General features: G+C 35.0%; 2 protein-coding genes and 1 long non-coding RNA gene across 3 annotated transcripts; 2 read left to right on the plus strand and 1 right to left on the minus strand.

Moving 5' to 3' along the window:
* Positions 1-647: 647 nt before the first annotated feature.
* LOC117911382 lies at positions 648-1,231 on the plus strand. Its single transcript, XR_004650865.1, has 2 exons — positions 648-696; positions 770-1,231. It is a non-coding gene; the product is annotated as an uncharacterized LOC117911382 (long non-coding RNA).
* Positions 1,232-3,043: 1,812 nt separating this feature from the next.
* Positions 3,044-4,850, minus strand: LOC117911380 (gallate 1-beta-glucosyltransferase-like). The gene has a single exon (XM_034825735.1). The coding sequence runs from the start codon at positions 4,737-4,739 to the stop codon at positions 3,300-3,302; it is 1,440 nt and encodes a 479-aa protein (XP_034681626.1). The 5' UTR covers positions 4,740-4,850; the 3' UTR covers positions 3,044-3,299.
* Positions 4,851-12,310: 7,460 nt separating this feature from the next.
* On the plus strand, positions 12,311-13,339 carry LOC117911640. The gene has a single exon (XM_034826043.1). It carries the CDS (start codon positions 12,311-12,313, stop codon positions 13,337-13,339), a length of 1,029 nt encoding a protein of 342 aa, XP_034681934.1.
* Positions 13,340-19,402: the final 6,063 nt, after the last annotated feature.

Here is a 19,402-nt window from a genome sequence, read left to right on the forward strand (position 1 = left end):
GTTTTAAACTTGATCTTGAAATTTGATTCATCAAAATACATCATACATATTTTGTAATTTGGTAGTTGAAATTATGTAATTTTCATATTAAATTATTATCCTTTTTTTTATATATGAATAATGAGAGTATAAAAGTAGTAGGTAAGATTTTTCTTTTTTAGATAGAGTTAGATAATGCATTAAATAACAAATTATATTTGATATTTAATAATAAATTATAAAAAAGTTGTAATATTTAGATATATATGAAATGCATGTGATTATTTTTCACCAACAAGTCATCTTTACTGGTTTGATAAGTTTTTATAAATTTTTTAATGATATATACTTTACACATGTCATATTTTTATTGGATCAAATGTGGGTAGGTAACCCCAAAATGTAGGGTGGGTACCATAGAACAACACCAGATGGGAATGCGGTAGATGACATTGTCCCTTTGACTGTCAGGTCCGGTATTTCGCCCAACCTGGAGTTGGTTGCTTATGCGTGCACCCTCCTACCAAGGTACCCAGTTGTAGGTTGATCACGTGTTGAGGTGGTCCAATTAATTTTTAGTAGCTCCAAAGCGTTTGTGTTAGGTTAGAGTGAGGCACATTTGACATTGGGTAGAGAGTCCTTTGTCCCCTAGAGTAATTTTTTGAGGGCGACCCGTCATTTGGTACAAGTGGTGGCCTAACCAAGTCCGACCTTGAGGTTAGCTCTTCCTACTCTTTTCTTTTCTTAGCTGCATTCACCAGTGCCTCACTTCACTTTCTATTGTTCCAAGAACTTGGCTTGATTGAAAGATCAACCAACTGAGGGGCAGGATAAGGTCACTGCTGGGGATCCCATTACATCAAGCAAAAGTCTTCTGGGAACAAAAGAAGATATTCAAGCCAATGGTGGAACCCTTCATGTGTTTTCTATGGCGAGCTTATCTTTCCCCAAAGACAAAGGTCGGGTTTTAGAGATTAACATCAATGTGTTTTCAAAGAGAACCAAGTCACTTATTACTCTACCCAAAGAAGGTGCTTTTGTGGCGGTGGAATCTTCCATTCCAACACCCCACTAGGCTGGGGGTTGCTTGTTTGCCTTTTTAACCTACTGTGATAAGGTGACTCTTTTTGTATTTCGTCAGCTTTGGAAGCTATTTTGATGAATTGTGCCTATGTTGGGCTTCTTTTAATTTGCCATGCTATTTTGGATAATTATGAATGCATGTCAATATGTTTACTGGTTCACGCTTAATAAAATATTTTCTAATATATGATCGATGAGATTGAGAAAAGGATTGCTTGGTCTTGGAAGCGTGTGGATCCCCTTCCAAGGCCAAAGAAAGTGGTCGAATTATGACCTTTGACCCGTAAAAGGGGTTGGTGATCTTATGGCTTGGATCGTTTAAGGTCTTGGTTGCTCGGCAAGACCGATCATAATTCTAGTTTACATAGACTAGGCAAGCTTTTAGCCTAAGCTATTTTCTGGTGTTGGGGCTTAAGCTTTAGCTGTGCATTTAACTTTTCCCGAAGGTCATCAAGGGTCAGTGTCATCACCAACCACACCAACCACACAATCTTGTACGCATGCAAGTACAACATGTTGACATTGTGGATGCCTTGATGACTTAGACATGATTGGTGCACTAGTAGCCTGCTTACTTTGATCCACACTTTGCTCTTTGAGATGGATTTGAACACTTGCTCCATATTCATTAGAGGGTCAATCTCATACTACTTGCTCATCAAGAATTATATCACCACTGAAAATAACCTTCTTGGTTTGTAGATCGTATAATTTATAGTTTTTTGTCACTTTGCTATAACCAATAAAAATTCACATTTCACCTTTGTCATCAAGGCTTCCTATGACTCCAAGCTTCTTATGGGGTCATTTCATAAACAATTTTAATGACACACCTATTCAATTAATAAGCTATACAAGAAATTGCTTCGACCCAAAATATTTTAAGTAACTGTTTTAAGTGCAACGTGCACCGTTGCAAAGTGTATCTTGTACTTAATTGATACTCAATACCATATTTTTTCAAAAAAAAATCATAATTCTCCAAATTTTTAGGGTATGTCCAATTTGTTTTTCCATATAAGTTTTAAAAATCTGAAAATTTTCACATGCAACTTCCTTTTGCTTTAAAAAATAGACTCAAGTCTTCCAACTAAAATCATTAATAAAAGTAATAAAAAATTTCCATTCGAGGGATCCTCTATTAAACATAAATTCAAATTAATCAACTCAAGAGGTTTCCTACCTCTTCATGATTTTTCCATAGAAAAAGAATCTCTATTTTTCTTCCCTAAAACACATGTTTTGCAAACCTCAATTGAAGAATTAATAAAAGGCAACCCAAAACCATCTTCCTAGCAGCAATTAATTTTAGACTTTCAAAATTTAAATATCCAAATTGTAACTATCATAATCAATTTTTATCATCAATTATAGAACTAAAGTTAGGTAAATATTCACAATTATATTTTACAAAAATAAATGATTTTATATCATATTTATCTTTGCTATTAGTCATTTATGATCATCATTAATGGTACTAACGCCCTTATAGATATGCATATCCTAGTCTTTTTTTAAAAAATTGCCCCCATATTTAATAGATTTTGATGAAACATATAACATGGAAATAAAATTTTGAGATTCATCTATCAATTTAATGGAAACTTTATCCTTGTCTTTAACTGGTATTATTATATTATTCCTAAATTTTACCTTGAAAAACATCTTTTTCCTACAACACATAATTATTACATGTATAGAAAAATCATGCATTTTCGTTTTCATCTTTTCTAGTATTACAAGGTAATAATAAGGTCTCCGAATTAATATTGGATATGAAATTTATTGTTATTTTTAGTTGAATTATTAATTTTTCCTTGGCGTAATTTAAAATTTTCTTGTCCTTTATTTTATCAATTATGATATTTTTTACTTGATTTAAAATTATTTCGAAACTTTTTTTTTTCCTTATAAGGCTTGCGTAGCTTTATAATGCTTCTTCCGCCTCCATCCAAAACCTTTTATTTAATCATTGTTCATCAGCTTGGAAGGGACCATCAATTCATCAATTCATCAATTCACCCAATGATAATAATTTCCATGTTAGGGTGACAAAACAAGGGAAAACATACAAGTGCCATGAGACGACACCGTTTTATCTAGGAGAGGAATGAAAAAAGTAGGTAATTGAACATTGAATACCCAATGGTTCTCTTACCTTATTTCACGCTACATCAAAATTATACTTGATACATTTCCAAACACCCTATGATCATGAGGACGTTGACCATTCTCTTTCAAATTTTGTTTGACTTGCAAACCAGCTCCATACTCATCCTCCTGACCTCGTCCACAAACTCCTGAAGATTCCGATCGGAGGAGCCGCCCTCTGCAACTGCCTCCTCCGCCGCCTTCTTCCACTTCATGGTGTTTTCCTTCAGCTCCGCCGCCTTTTCACCGGTTGTGGCCTCGATCAGACACTTCTCCACTTCGTCCCGTGTGATGAGCTTGTTTTCCGCCTCACCTCTGCACATTCTCACCCCAACTTTGAATACGTCGACCAGGTACTTGGCGTCGGTGACTTGGTCACCCCACTGTGGGAACGCCACCACCGGCATGCCGGAGCTGAGAGCCTCCATGGACGAGTTCCAACCGCAGTGGGTCACGAAACAGGCGACTGAGGGGTGGGCTAAGACTTGCTCTTGCGGGCTCCACTGGACCACCTTGCCTTTGTCGCCGGCCTTTTCCAAGAACCCTTCTGGGAGAACTAGGAGTTCCAAGCCGGCGTCTTTGTGCGGCGGTTTCATCACCCATAAGAATTGCACGCCGGAGTTTAAGAGCCCATAAGCGATCTCGTCGACTTGCTCTTGTTTCAGGTACACGACGCTTCCAAAAGAGATGTAGACGACGGAGGAGGGAGGCTTGGAGTCGAGCCACTCGATGCAGTCGTCGGCCTTCATGAAGTCGCCACGGACAGCGGCGTTTGGCACTTTGGGGTTCTTGTATAGAGGGCCTACAGGTTTGATTGGGCAGATCTTGGACATGTATTCAATGACTTCGGGTTCCAGCTCTTGGAATGTATCCATCAATATACAGAAGGGCTTGTCCAGGTTCTTGTACTGCCCTAAGATGGCTCTCCTCAGGAATGGATATGGAGTGGTCGGGTACAAGAAGCTGGCGATTTCATCATACTTCAAAAGAGGCATACATGGAAGTTGAACATCGATTTCGGGCTCAGCTTCACTGGGGAAAGGGACTAAGCCATGGTAGTAGTGGTAATAAGTAGACAAGCAAGCGCAAGATTGAACCCAAAGCATGGCACTGGGAAGTCCAAGATCATCTGCAACATCAGAGACCCATGGAATAAATGGATTGTTGATGAGGCACGAAACTGGACGATCTTGTTCAGCGTTTTTCTTGATCATTTCAGGAATAATCTTCTTGCCCACGAGCTCCAGCTGTGGCAAGTACAAGTCGAGGTCTTGGCGCTTGGGCTCGTTCTCGTCCCACCCATCTTCAAAAAACTCGAACCTGATCATACCATCTCCGACCGGCGTTGGTTGGTCAGTGATGTTACTGGCTTTCCTCATCTGCTTCCCAATGCTTTCTGGGGTCGTGAAAGTCACAAGCAAGCCCTTTGAAGCCAGACGCTTCCCCAACCTAAGCAAAGGGTTAACATGCCCTTGTCCAGGGAAGGAGACCAAAAATACATGGACTAGCTTTGATTCAGACCCCATTCTTCTTCAACTTCCACAGCTTACTATCACAGGGAGAAATGAATATTCAATAAAGAGAGGAAAGAGAATTATAATAGAGAAATCGATTGGATATGGAATGGATGGAAGATAAATGTGGGAAGACTGCTATTATATACCCTTGGAGAAATGCTGATCAATTCAAAGTTTCAATGCGTGGGAAACGACTGTTAGGTAGCTACCTCGGACATGCTGAAGGTTTGGTTTAGCAAAATGCAGAGCAGAAAGAGTGGAGATAACACAGGAGTAGTAGTTGATATGACACAATCTTCAATTCAAGAGTCAAATTCACCATAATAACAATCGTCTTGATTGACATCTAGACCATAATTAATAAGGAATTCTGAAATCTTCACAGGTAAAATCTCTACCAATCCTTGGGTCAGGTTCACTCTTTTTTATCAACTTTCCTTACATGCATTTTTTAACTGAATAAAGGAGCTTTAAAGTATACATTTAAAACAAAAATAAAAACGATTTTCATTATAATTTTATTTTTTTTAGTATTTTTTAAACCCAAGCATACAAATGGGTAAGGCACTCTTTGGTGTTCTGCTCAAGAATGATTACTTGAGATAAGCATAAACGTACTTTCTATATTTTTATTCTTGTCCTCTCTTTAAGTACGAATTGTGACGATGAATTACAAAAAGTGTGAGCTGTTCTTTTTAACTTTAAGTTGGAGGGTGACAAAGGTCTTATCTCTTATTACCTAACTAATATTCAAAATCCCGGGGCTGGACGTTGGGTTAAAGAAAATACAGTTGGAGCAGGGGAAAAGGAAATTGTTATGATACATGCAATAGTTGTTCAAATTGGGCATGAGCTCATGTCAAAATAGAATTCGCCAACTAGAAACGTCAAAATAACCTGAACGGGAAGTATGTAGAACTAAATATGTAAGAAAATCTATAGAAGTTCGTCTACGCTTGAGGCTGACTAGGCGGCTGTCACCTAACTTTATTCCATGTTCAAGGACTAGAGTATTTGTTATCGTCTTTACAAGTTTCCAATAAAAGTAAGAGGAAAAACAAAAAGAAAATCATGAGAGATAAGTAGGTATAACTGTTCTTACAATTGTTGCTTTTAGAAGAAAAGGAGAAAAATTTTCTTTTCCTTGTCTTGTTCTAATTTTTTCGTATGGATATCTAATTCTTCTACTTATTAAACCATTAAATGGGGGTTGACTGTGATGAAATTGTACCAATGGTTGGTTATATAATAAAGTTTAAATCAGTTTGATCATTAATTATTTTTTGTGTTTAATACATTTTACCCTTTTAACCTATCCCGTATTTTGCATATTGTCCTTTTAGGTTTAAAATTGAACACATTGCACCTCAAACTTCTTAAATTGCAGCACTCTGCATTTTTCATTAAACGATTTAGTTTAAGTGGATGGAAACCTCATATGTTGTACACGTGACTGACTAATGAAGGGTAAATTTGTAAATCCCCAAACAACTCTCCTTCCCTTCGTCGTCATCTTCATTTTCATCAAACCCTAACCTTGTTTGGAGTGCAATTTTCAGTATTTTCCCTTTCTTATAAGTGATTAACAGTTTCAACATCTTATCTTCGTTTTCTTACCATCTTCTCCTCCTTCTCACTCCAATCTCCAAACCCTAATCATGCATTGTTTTCTTAGGCATTGTAAATCTTCTGCCTCTGAAAAAGGAGTTAAGAGAGCTTAGAGTTTTGACTTTTGAGTGTCTACATATGGGCATTTTCTGATGTGATTATTGAAATGACTTTTTTTTTTTTTGAATTTTGGTTTCTAGGTTGATTTTGAAGGGTACCCATCTGGGTGAAATTGTTTTTGTGTGTGCAATGCTCGGTGAAAGGTGGGATTTGGGTGGTTTGACTTTACATGTTCTTGTTGTTTGGTTGCTGAAAAAGAGGGGAGATTGGAATTTTGGGTTGTTATGGGTTTTCTCTGATCTAATTTTTAGAAGGAAATTGAAATTTCTACTCAACTATATTAACTAACTGTAGTAAGGTCGATGGATATTACAATTTAAGAACTTTGATTCGTTTTGTTTTTACATTTTCCACAGCCAAATGGGGTTAGGGGTGCAATATGTTATAGGCTAAAACGAAGACGAAGACCGATGGAGTGAGCAACTTTTTGGATTTAGGAATTTATAAATCTACCCTTCATTAGTCAGTTACGTGCACAACACGTAACATTTCCATCCACTTAAACTAACACCATCTAACAAAAAAGATAAAGTGTTGCAATTTAAGAAGTTTGGGATGCAATGTGTTCGAATTTAAACTTAAAGGGGCAATGTACAAAACACGGGATAGGTTGAGGGGTAAAGTGTATTAAACCCTTTTTTTTTTGTTAATTTATGCAACTCTACCAATCAATTTACAGTAATTTTTTCCCAAGAGCTAGCGAACCAATCAAATCAAAGTCTCTTATGTTTTCTAAATTAATACTAAAGGTTAGACCAGGCATTGAAGAGCAAAAATACAAAAACTTCAAGATACATGGATGCGGCACTGCCCTCTTGTAAATTGCATTCTGGCAGCTAATTTTTCAGGCAAGTACACCCATTTTCCTACTTGTGGGTCAAGGTGGCCATATAAAATTGGGAAGTAGCCACATATAGATTGGAATATAAGGTGCTTTCTTTTCAAAACAAAGGCTTGACCAAGTGTAGGGGAGGGGATGCAAGTTTCAGTACAAAATTTAGGTTCCCTGTATGATTGAATTCTTCTGCAGTGCACGAGTCAAAGTTAAATGATAAGTTATAACTTCTTCAAATTTTCAGGGTATTGGAATATGGCAATGGGCCAAATTGGAATCAAGTTAATTAGTGGTTTTCATTTTATTTTTTAATTTATGATAGCAGCACAGTCAACAAACTTTCCAAGCATCTTGGTCGTATGGAGAGATTCGGTGGACATGCAGTTGGGCACCATAAAATATATGAAGTAATACTGTTTAGGTTTATAATTCTATAAATTAATACATAGTCTTGCATCATATTTCACTTAATTATTAATGATTCATAGCTAGTACTGTAATAATAATAATAATAATAATAATAATAATAATAATAATAATAATAATAATAATAATAATAATAATAATAATTAAAAAAAATTATTATTATTATTATTATCAATAATTTTAAGAATTAATCCAACATATCTTAAGGATGACAATGAGATGAATTTTTCAATGAAAATTTTGAAAGATATGACAATACAACTAAAAAAATGATATGAATTTTACTAGGTTTAGGTTAATTGTCTTTATGTCATTATAGTGTCAACCCTTATAAATCGGTTAATAAGTAAGTCATATCCAAGTTTGATTGCTCAACCCATCCAACTCATTTGACTCATTTGTGTCAAGATGTGTGGAACCTAATTATTATCCTGACAATGTTCACCATAATGTAGATCGACTTTAGGTAGAGATAGCATGCGAATCACATGAAATTTTGTAAGGGTATTTTTAAGTTGAGGTGTCTTGGGAATTTTACTCATGTAATTTGGTTATCCTAATTTTGTCTTGTTTAGGGTAACCAACTTAGAAAGATTGGGGTACAATTGAAATAGATAAAATAAATAAATAAATAAGAGCAAAGAGAAAAACCTAGAAGGTAAGATGTTTGTGATCGTCTTATAATTTTCATTTCATCATAGTGAAAATCTACAGCGGCTACAAGTGAACATAACTCTCACATTGAGAGTAAACCACTATGAATCTCATGTGTTCTTATGCTTTGATTTTTTTTCGTATTTGTTTATTGTTGCTTTAGAAAAATTAGGATTAAGGTGTTTTAATTCTAACAACCGATATCAAAGCTTTTGGTTTAGATGAAGAGATTGGTGAAGATAGTTCAGCACATGGAATTGGGAAGTTGAATGGTATAGATTTTGCTTTCTAGAGAATGTGTTTTTTAATCAATTGTCATTTGTTGAAATTGATTTTGATGATGACGTCTATGTTCTAATTCTTTTGACATCTCTACCAAACAATTGGGAACCCATAAGGGTAGTAGTTAGTAACTTTGTACGCAATGTCAAGTTGAATTTTAATAATGTCAAGGTTCGTAGAATTGATTTAAGTAAAGCATCAATGATTACTACTCAAAAAGAGCATATTTTAGATAATAATTCTCATGAGTTTCACATCTTTTAAGTAGTAATTATGCCTAAAACACTCAATTAACATGTTTTTGCCCTTGCAAGAGTTACTAACAAGTTTTATGAAGTTTTGGAGTCATTTCAAGGTATAATTTTGATAAATTGGTGACAAAAGAGATTAATCAAATTGAAGAAAACAAATAAAGTTGATGATGATCCAAATGCATAATGAAAGAAGCAATGCAATCAGTTTGGATTGGGATTTGGAGCTTAATTGAAGGTGGTGGAGATGGATTAAACATGAAGAAATGAGAGAAATTGCAAAGGGGAGTCGGAAAAGCATATTTCTCGATTTCGCATGACCATGCGAAATTTTTGCATAGTCATGCGAAATGAAACAGCATGGGTATTGGCTGCAGCACATAAGGGAATTGTGAAAAGCAATTTCGCATGACCATGCGAAATTTTCGCACAGTCATGCGAAACGCTCCAGAAGAACGAAAATGAAGCTGATGGACTCTCCACTTTGCACCATCATGCGAGATTGCTAGGGGCTCGTGCGAAAATGCATTTTCTCTAGATTCCTTGATGAAGAAGCATCCGGAAGACCTCTAAAAAGTTGCCAAGTGTCCTTTTTACCTTGGCCTATAAATAGAAACGAGATGGACTCATTTAAGAACTTTTAAATTTTTGATACATTTTCTAATTGTAGAACTTTTCATACTTCTTCTTTCTATATAATTCTCTATTTTCCTTCAGTTTCTCTTATTTTCTCGGTAGCCAAACATGTCTTGTGAGATCAAATCTCCAAGCATGAGTGGCTAAATCTCGTTTTTCTCGGAGGAGGGAGGATCTAGAGGCAAGATCTATGGTGAATTAGAGAATTGAGCCTGAATTGTAAAGGTAATTAGATCCAATTGATTGATTAATTGAAATTTTGGGGATTTTTCTCTTCAAATTATCTTGGATGATTACTACAATGCAAGCTAGGTAGATTCATCAAATTCTTAATGCTAGATTTGATGAGATTGAATAGTTGCATTGTGTGAATCATTGGAAGATAATTTAAGATGAATTGAATATATGATTTGAATTGATCTCTTGGATTAGATTGTCTAATTTGAGGAGAAATTAGATCTAGACCTAAAGCTAAATCAAAAATCAGTTTAGATGAAAATTTAGGTTTTCAATCTAACTTGATGAAAATTAGATCTCAACTTCTATTCACCATGGAAATTGCTTTCTAGAAAATCCTAACTCCGAGAATCTCACATCTTATTAATTTTCTTCTATGTTACACTTCATTTTTCTCTCAATTTGAAATCATTGTTATTTTGAAATTTTATCATGCATTTTCAAATCCATTTCACTTTATCACAATCATTTCTTATCATTTCATTCAAGCCTTAATTACCAAGAATAATCCATCCTTGTGGACGATACCTAAAAACCACTATACTACAGTAGTTTGTACTAAAACCACTTTTTGATCGGGTACAAATTGCTATAGAATAGTGAATTAGGTTATAAATTTTGTTTTGATCCAACAAACGACAAAATCCGAGCGATCAAAAATGGCGCCGTTGCCGGGGATGGTGTCAAGGTGATTGAGGCATTTTCTTTGGTGAGGATTAACCCTTGTGATCCACATCACAAGATTGGTGAAGTTCTCTTTACCGATTCTCCGCTTTCATTTTATTTTTCTTCCAGATTTCATTTTTCTTTTTATTATTTTTTTTCTCTTTTGTTCTTTTTGTTTTGTTTTGGTTTTTCTTAGCTTGTTTTGTAGGCTCTCCATTGCATGCTACATTGAGAATAAAATTCAAGAGAGAGATTGAAAAGAACTTACATTGCTAATCATCTTTGGTTTGTGATCCAATTGTTGAGGAAATGGAAAATCAAGGGGAAAATCAACAAACTCAACAAGGACCAAACAATGGCAATTCTCACATGTCTAGATCAATGAGAGAATATATGCATCCTCAAAGAATAGGCATGAGATCATGTATAGTTCTTCCTAATGAGTCTATTGTGATAAAAACTCACTTGGTACCCCTTCTACCTCAATTTCATGGAATGGAGAATGAGAATCCTTATACTCACATCAAGGATTTTGAAGAAGTTTGTCATACTTTTCAAGAAGGGACTACATCCATAGAGCTTATGAGATTGAAGCTTTTTCCATTCACATTGAAGGATAAGGCTAAGTTGTGGTTCAACTCATTGAGGCCCCAAAGCATAAGGTCATGGTTGGAACTACAAACAACCTTCTTGAAGAAATTTTTCCCCATACATCGCACAAGTGGCTTGAAGAGGCAAATTACCAACTTTGTGGCATTGGACAATGAAAAATTTTATGCTTGTTGGGAAAATATATGGAAGTAGTCAATGCTTGTCCTCATCATGGTTTTGACACATGGATGTTGGTGAGTTACTTCTATGATGGCATGTCGCCAACTATGAAGCAATTGCTAGAAACCATGTGTGGAGGTGACTTTATGAGCAAAAGTCCCGATGAAGCTTTTGAATTTTTGAATTATGTGGCTGAAATATCAAGGTCATGGGATGAGCCACATGAAAGGGATTTACACAAGTCCAAGTCTCAAAGCAATTCAAAAGGAGGAATGTATATGTTGAATGAAGATGTTGATCTACAAGCTAAAATGATAGCTTTGACAAAAAGGCTAGAGGAATTTGAAGCTAAGGGATTTCATGAGGTGAATGCAATATATGATAATCCAATTTACATGGAGCAATGTTCTAATTGTCAATCTATAGAACATGAAGTGAGTGGTTGTCCTATAATACCAGCCATGGGGGAAAGACTTGTTGAGAATCATCTGAACATGTCATGGAATTGTGGACAAGAACAATTTTCTTCAAGTCAATACTCACAAAGCCAACAATTCATGGAAGACTCTCCACAACAAGTTTCTTTGGTTGAGCAAGCTATTGTAAACTTGAGTAAAATTTTAGGTGATTTTATTGGTGATCAAAAGAATATCAATATTCAAGTAAACCAAATGATAAATCATGTGGAGACATCTTTCAATCAGAAATTTGATAGCTTGCAAACCAATCTCACACAAAAGATTGATAATATGCAGCTTGTTATTTCTAAACTCACAAGCATGCATACGGTGCAAGAAAAAGGAAAATTCTTTTCACAACCCCAACAAAATCCAAGTGGAGTCCATGAAATTGGAGAGACAAGTGAAAATTCTATTGAGAATGATGAAGTCAAAGTAGTCATTACCTTAAGAGGTGGTAAGCAAGTTGATCAACCTATGCCAAAACCAAAAAAGAATAAAAGAGGGGAACAAAAGGAAAATGTGAAAGAACAAGAAAAAGGGAAAGAGGTGAATGAGGATGATAGATCAAAGGAAGATGAGATTGTTAAAGAAAAGGTTAATAAGAAAGATATGCTCTTAGCTCCACCTTTTCCCATGGCTCTTCAATCCAAGAAAGTGGTAAATAATGCTCCAGAAATTTTTGAAGTTCTCAAGCAAGTCAAAGTCAATATACCACTCCTTGACATGATAAGACAAGTTCCAACCTATGCCAAGTTTCTTAAGGATTTGTGTACCATAAAGAGAGGGATGCATTTGAAAAAGAAAGCTTTCTTGACTGAACAAGTTAGTGCAATCATCCAATGCAAGACTCCAATCAAGTATAAGGATTCGGGATGTCCAACTATCTCGGTGAATATTGGCAACACTTTTGTGAAAAGAGCACTTTTAGACTTGGGGACAAGTGTGAATCTTCTTCCCTACTCGGTATATAAGCAATTGGGGCTTGGAGAACTAAAGTCTACTTCCATCACACTTTCATTGGAGGATAGATCGGTTAAGTTTCCAAGAGGAATTATTGAAGATGTGTTGATCCAAATCGATAACTTCTATTATCCGGTTGATTTTGTGGTGCTTGATACGAAACAAGGAACTAGTGGACTCAACCATGTTCCTATTATACTTGGCCGACCTTTCCTTGCCACAGCAAATGCATTGATTAATTGTCGAAGTGGGGTGATGCAACTTACCTTTGGTAACATGACAATTGAGCTGAACATTTTTCATTCGTGTAAGAAGCATGGTACCAAAGAGGATGAGGAACTTAAGGAGGCTTATTTGATTGAATTGCCTATGAAAGAGCTAGTGAAAGAAAAGGTTGAAGATAATTTTTCAAAACTTGGTGAAGCAATTTCCAATGAACGGATTGAAGTTTGGAGGATCAATGAAGAAATTCAACCTTTGAAGTTAATGAAATGGTCTTTCAGCTTCAAGAAAGTGAAAACCACAAAGCATGGTGTGCATAATAATCCAAAGATCATGAAAAAGAAGCTCAAGGAATGGCATGACCAACTTATTCAAAAGAACAAGTTCAAAGAAGGTTATTTCAAGCCATATCTTTTTCCAAGAAAGCTTAAGTACCAAGGAGTTGGTCCATTCATTGTTTGCAAGCCATATCCAAATTGAGTATTGATGCAAAGAATAATGGGTTTAGTCATGTCAATGGCTAGCAAGCCCAATGGTTTCTCATTTTTCTACTTTTCTTTGAATTTTGATTTTTTTTCTTTTAGTTTCCATTAAATAAATCCATCTCAATTCTTTGATTTGTGTTTTGAAGGATTTTTCGGATGGATGGAATGCATGAAGCAAAGGAAAAAGAGTTTTAATGACCCATCACCATTTTGCACAGTCATGACAAAACAAGGGAGTCATGCCAAAACAGGGGAGTTTTCATACCTTTGGAAATGTGCAAAACGAGTCTCTGTCCCAGTTGGCATGATCATGCGAAATTCTCGCATGACTATGCAAAATTGATAAGGGTAGTGCAAAAATTTTTAACCCTCTGGACCATTTCGCATGACCATGCGAACATTTCGCATGACTATGTGAAATCCATCTTAAAGACTGCAGTAAAATGAGCCATTTGGACCACTTCGCACACTCATGCGAAATTTTTGCATGACTATGCGAAACTAATGTGGATGACTGCAGAAATTTCATGCATCTGGACCATTTCGCATCAGCATGCGAATTTTCGCATGACTATGCGAAAATTATGCTGAAGGCTATAATAAGATAAAACTCTCTTGACCAATTCGCATGTACATGCAAATTTCCGCATGATTGTGCCAAATTATTTCAAAAGAAGAAAGTGGTTGCAACACACTTCACCTTTTTTGTCTAGTTTGACTTATCATTGAAATCATGTTTTCTTTGGACATTGTCATCATCTATACCTTGATTTTACTCCATACATTGTGTCTCTAACATAGTTTTTTTTTTGTTTTTGTTTTTAATAGATTTATTTTTATATTTTCTTCTCTTATGTCATTCATATCCAACAATTCTCATGTGTGATCTTATTTTTGTTTTAGCTATTGAAGCTGAAATTCATGAGAGATTGAGGTATCTTCCCTTCCTTTCTTTGTATATTTTCATTACACATTGAGGACAATGTACAAGTTAGGTTGGGGGGAGGGTTAAAAATGAAGATAAGGAAATATGTTATTAGTTTTATTAGTTTTTCTATAAATTTTTTTTTTTCATAAATCACATTTGTGACTTATTTGGTGAGATTTTTTTTTTTTTGAGATGACTATAGCATTTGTGATTGATGAATGAGCAAACCTAACTTGAAAAAAGTTGATTTAGAGTACTAGCTTATTTGCTTAATCTTAGAAGATTTGTTATGTGAATTAAAGTTGATTTGACTTTGAAGTCTTCATTTTTCAAATGGTCATTTCTATTTGAGTCTTGACACATACTGTGCACTCTAGACCCCGAATATAAGATGAAAAACTATTCTAACCTTAAGACTTGGACTTAATTGTCTCGTAACATTGATTACTCTTGAATTGAGTTGAGACACCTTAAAAAGAGGCAATGTACCCAATTGAAAAAAAAAAAAAGTTGATGAATAAAAAGGTTGAGTTATGCTTGCCTTGAAACCTAAGCAAGGTCCGAGGGGTATATGGCCCAAAGGTCTTTAAAGCCTGGTGCCCTAAGCCATTATGGTTGGGAGCCACCGACCTCAATGCTTGTTACATGGGTGGATAGGTGGAGTATGAGCTCAATTGTAGGTGCTAAGGTATTGGATCCTAATTTGAGGAGTCCGGGGTGAAGTCCGAGGAGTTAGTGGCTAGTTAAATAGTCCTATAAACTTGATGCCCTATGTCTTATGGTTGGGAGTCACCGATGAATCCCCGCTACATGGACCATATACTTGGAGATACCTTTAGCATTGCACTCCTACAATAAGTCCTTTGAAAAAATAATAATAAAAAATAAAATAAAAATAGGTGCGTTCTTGACCTATGAGAGAGTGATTTTTGTTGTTTGAGATAATTTGAGCTAGGTTGGGGGGAGGATTAGTTTTGAGTACTATATTTCGGGAGCTAGCTTAATTACACTCAAGACTTGTTTGGAAAGATTGTTTGGGAAATGAAGATGGATATGTTTTTGATACCTTGATTTGCATGATATTTTTTTTCTATTAGAGATAGTAAATAAGTTGAAATTTTGTCGATACCTATGGATAGTAGGGTGTGCTTGTTTATCAACCATTTATGCTATGGAAATTTCAAAGATTGTTTTTCAAATGATTTGCTTATGTGACTTATGATTTCTTTTGTTTGGTATTATTTTTCTTTCCTTTTGTTATACCATTGCTAAGGGACTAGCAATGTGTTGGTTGGGGGGAATGATTACTACTCAAAAAGAGCATATTTTAGATAATAATTCTCATGAGTTTCACATCTTTTAAGTAGTAATTATGCCTAAAACACTCAATTAACATGTTTTTGCCCTTGCAAGAGTTACTAACAAGTTTTATGAAGTTTTGGAGTCATTTCAAGGTATAATTTTGATAAATTGGTGACAAAAGAGATTAATCAAATTGAAGAAAACAAATAAAGTTGATGATGATCCAAATGCATAATGAAAGAAGCAATGCAATCAGTTTGGATTGGGATTTGGAGCTTAATTGAAGGTGGTGGAGATGGATTAAACATGAAGAAATGAGAGAAATTGCAAAGGGGAGTCGGAAAAGCATATTTCTCGATTTCGCATGACCATGCAAAATTTTCGCATAGTCATGCGAAATGAAACAGCATGGGTATTGGTTGCAGCACATAAGGGAATTGTGAAAAGCAATTTCGCATGACCATGCGAAATTTTCGCACAGTCATGCGAAACGCTCCAGAAGAACGAAAATGAAGCTGATGGACTCTCCACTTCGCACCATCATGCGAGATTGCTAGGGGCTCGTGCGAAAATGCATTTTCTCCAGATTCCTTGATGAAGAAGCATCCGGAAGACCTCTAAAAAGTTGTCAAGTGTCCTTTTTACCTTGGCCTATAAATAGAAACGAGATGGACTCATTTAAGAACTTTTAAACTTTTGATACATTTTCTAATTGTAGAACTTTTCATACTTCTTCTTTCTATATAATTCTCCATTTTTCTTCAGTTTCTCTTATTTTCTCGGTAGCCAAACATGTCTTGTGAGATCAAATCTCCAAGCATGAGTGGCTAAATCTCGTTTTTCTCGGAGGAGAGAGGATCTAGAGGCAAGATCTATGGTGAATTAGAGAATTGAGCCTGAATTGTAAAGGTAATTAGATCCAATTGATTGATTAATTGAAATTTTGGGGATTTTTCTCTTCAAATTATCTTGGATGATTACTACAATGCAAGCTAGGTAGATTCATCAAATTCTTAATGCTAGATTTGATGAGATTGAATAATTGTATTGTGTGAATCATTGGAAGATAATTTAAGATGAATTGAATATATGATTTGAATTGATCTCTTGGATTAGATTATCTAATTTGAGGAGAAATTAGATCTAGACCTAAAGCTAAATCAAAAATCGGTTTAGATGAAAATTTAGGTTTTCAATCTAACTTGATGAAAATTAGATCTCAACTTCTATTCACCATGGAAATTGCTTTCTAGAAAATCCTAACTCCGAGAATCTCACATCTTATTAATTTTCTTCTATGTTACACTTCATTTTTCTCTCAATTTGAAATCATTGTTATTTTGAAATTTTATCATGCATTTTCAAATCCATTTCACTTTATCACAATCATTTCTTATCATTTCATTCAAGCCTTAATTACCAAGAATAATCCATCCTTGTGGACGATACCTAAAAACCACTATACTACAGTAGTTTGTACTAAAACCACTTTTTGATCGGGTACAAATTGCTATAGAATAGTGAATTAGGTTATAAATTTTGTTTTGATCCAACAAACGACAAAATCCGAGTGATCAATCAACATCGAGTTTTGCCTTAAATCTCGAGTGTAGGGTTATGGGGAATGATAAAAATTCTAATAAGAATAAAGGTAAATCGAAGTTGAGGAATGGAAGAAGTATTCTAGATTTTGGTAGAATGTAGAGTGTTAGAACTGTGGGAAAATAGGTCATATAAAGAAGCACTAAAAAAGAAGAAATAAAACAAAGGTGATGTTGCAAATGCAGTCACTGATGAGATACATGATACGTTATTTCTGTCAATTGACAGTCCTATTTATTCTTGGGTTTTGGATTTAAGGGCATCTTTTCACACAATTGCACACCAAGAAATTATGGAGAACTATGTTTCTAAGATATATGGGAAGGTGTATCTGGCAAATGGTGAACCACTAGATATTGTGGATGTTAGAGGCATTCATCTGAAGATGTCAAACGATTTTGTGTGGAAAATTCATAAGGTGAGACATGAATCGAAATCGATATGTAATCTTAATTTGGTAGGGCAACTTGATGATGAAGGACATAATGTGACCTTCACCAATAGTGTGTGGAATGTTACGAAAGGTGTTATGGTTGTTATGCGAGAAAACAAAACTAGAACACTATACATGACATGCAGTTACAGAGATATGGTTTTTGTTGTTGAAAGCAATGTTAACTCAAATTTGTGGCATTGTAAACTTAGGCACATGAGTGAAAAATGAATGAAAGTACTCATATCAAATGGTAAATTGTCAGGGTTGAAATCTACTGAGCACAAATTGTGTGAGGGCTATCTTTTTAAAATAAAAAATAAAAAATGATAAGCTTCTTTAAAGTTGGTGGGAAGTTGAAAGAAGAAAAATCGGAGTTGGTTCATACGGATGTATGAGGGTCTTTGAATGTAGCATCTCTTAAAGGATCCAACTATATTATATAATACTCATTGATGACTTAACTAGGAAGGCATGAGTTTATTTTCTAAAGAATAAATATAACATATTTGATGCCTTTAAAAAATGGAAGGTTATGGTTGAGAATGAGACAAACTTAAAGGCGAAATGTTTGAAATCTTATAATAGGGGGAAATACATTGATGATGATCATTTCAAGTGGTATTGCATTGAGAACGTGATCAAAATGACAAAAACTATTCCTAGAAAACCTTAACAAAATGGTATGACTGAAATAATGAACAAGACCTTAAATGAGCGTACAAGGAGTATGAGGATTCACGTAGGACTGCCTAAGATGTTTTGGGCAGATGCAGTTAACACTGCAACTTACCTAATCAATAAAGGTCTTTCAGTTCCTTTGGATTGTAGAACATTTAAAGAGGTTTAAAACATCCAAAATGTAAATCTTTCTTTTTTGAAAGTGTTTGGTTGTCTTTCTTATGTTCACATTAATGTTGTTGCCAGAAGTAAACTTAATATGAAATCTAAGAAATGTTTTTTATTGGTTATAATAGCACCAAGTTTGGTTATCATTTATGGGATGACTAAAATCAAAAGATCATCAGAAGTAAGGACGTAATCTTCAATGAGCAAGTGTTTTATAAAAATAGGTCAGGCAAAGTTTTAGATAATTCAGATTTTGAAGTGAGGATGCCTGAGGTAGTTCACTTGAAAGATTTTTTGATGGAATATTTACAAGTGAATGTTTATGAAGTTTAAGAAACCACACCCCCAAAAGATCAAGAGAATATGACCTCAAAAGTGAATCAGCATACTCCTGTGATTGAACCCAAAAAATCTTCCAAAACTATCAAGCCACCACAAAGATATTCATTTTCACTTAACTACATTTTGCTCACTAATAAAGGTGAACCAAAAAGTTGTGAAGAAGCAGTACAAGTTGATGAATCAATCAAGTGGGAGTTAGTCATGAAAGATGAAATTGATTCATTAGTGTCCAATCAAACATGGCAGTTGGCAAGGCTACCAAAAAGGAAAAGGGCTTTGCAAAATAAATGGGTATACCAAATAAATGATGAATGATGGTAGCAAGAGGTACAAAATAAGACTTGTAGTAAAAGACTTTCAATAGAAGAAAGACATTGATTACACATAGATTTTCTCCCCAGTGGTCAAACTAACCACTATTAGAATGGTACTTGGGTTAATGGCAAAAAAAAATCTTCACTTATAGCATATGGATGTAAAAACGATATTTCTTCATGGTGATTTGAAGAAAAAAAATTATATGCATCAACTGCAGAGGTTTCAAGTTCAAGGAAAAGAGAAAATGATGTAAGCTACAAAAGAGTTCATATGGCTTGAAACAA

Source organism: Vitis riparia, chromosome 3, assembly GCF_004353265.1.
Source record: "Vitis riparia cultivar Riparia Gloire de Montpellier isolate 1030 chromosome 3, EGFV_Vit.rip_1.0, whole genome shotgun sequence".
In the NCBI taxonomy this organism is placed as follows: Eukaryota; Viridiplantae; Streptophyta; class Magnoliopsida; order Vitales; family Vitaceae; genus Vitis; species Vitis riparia.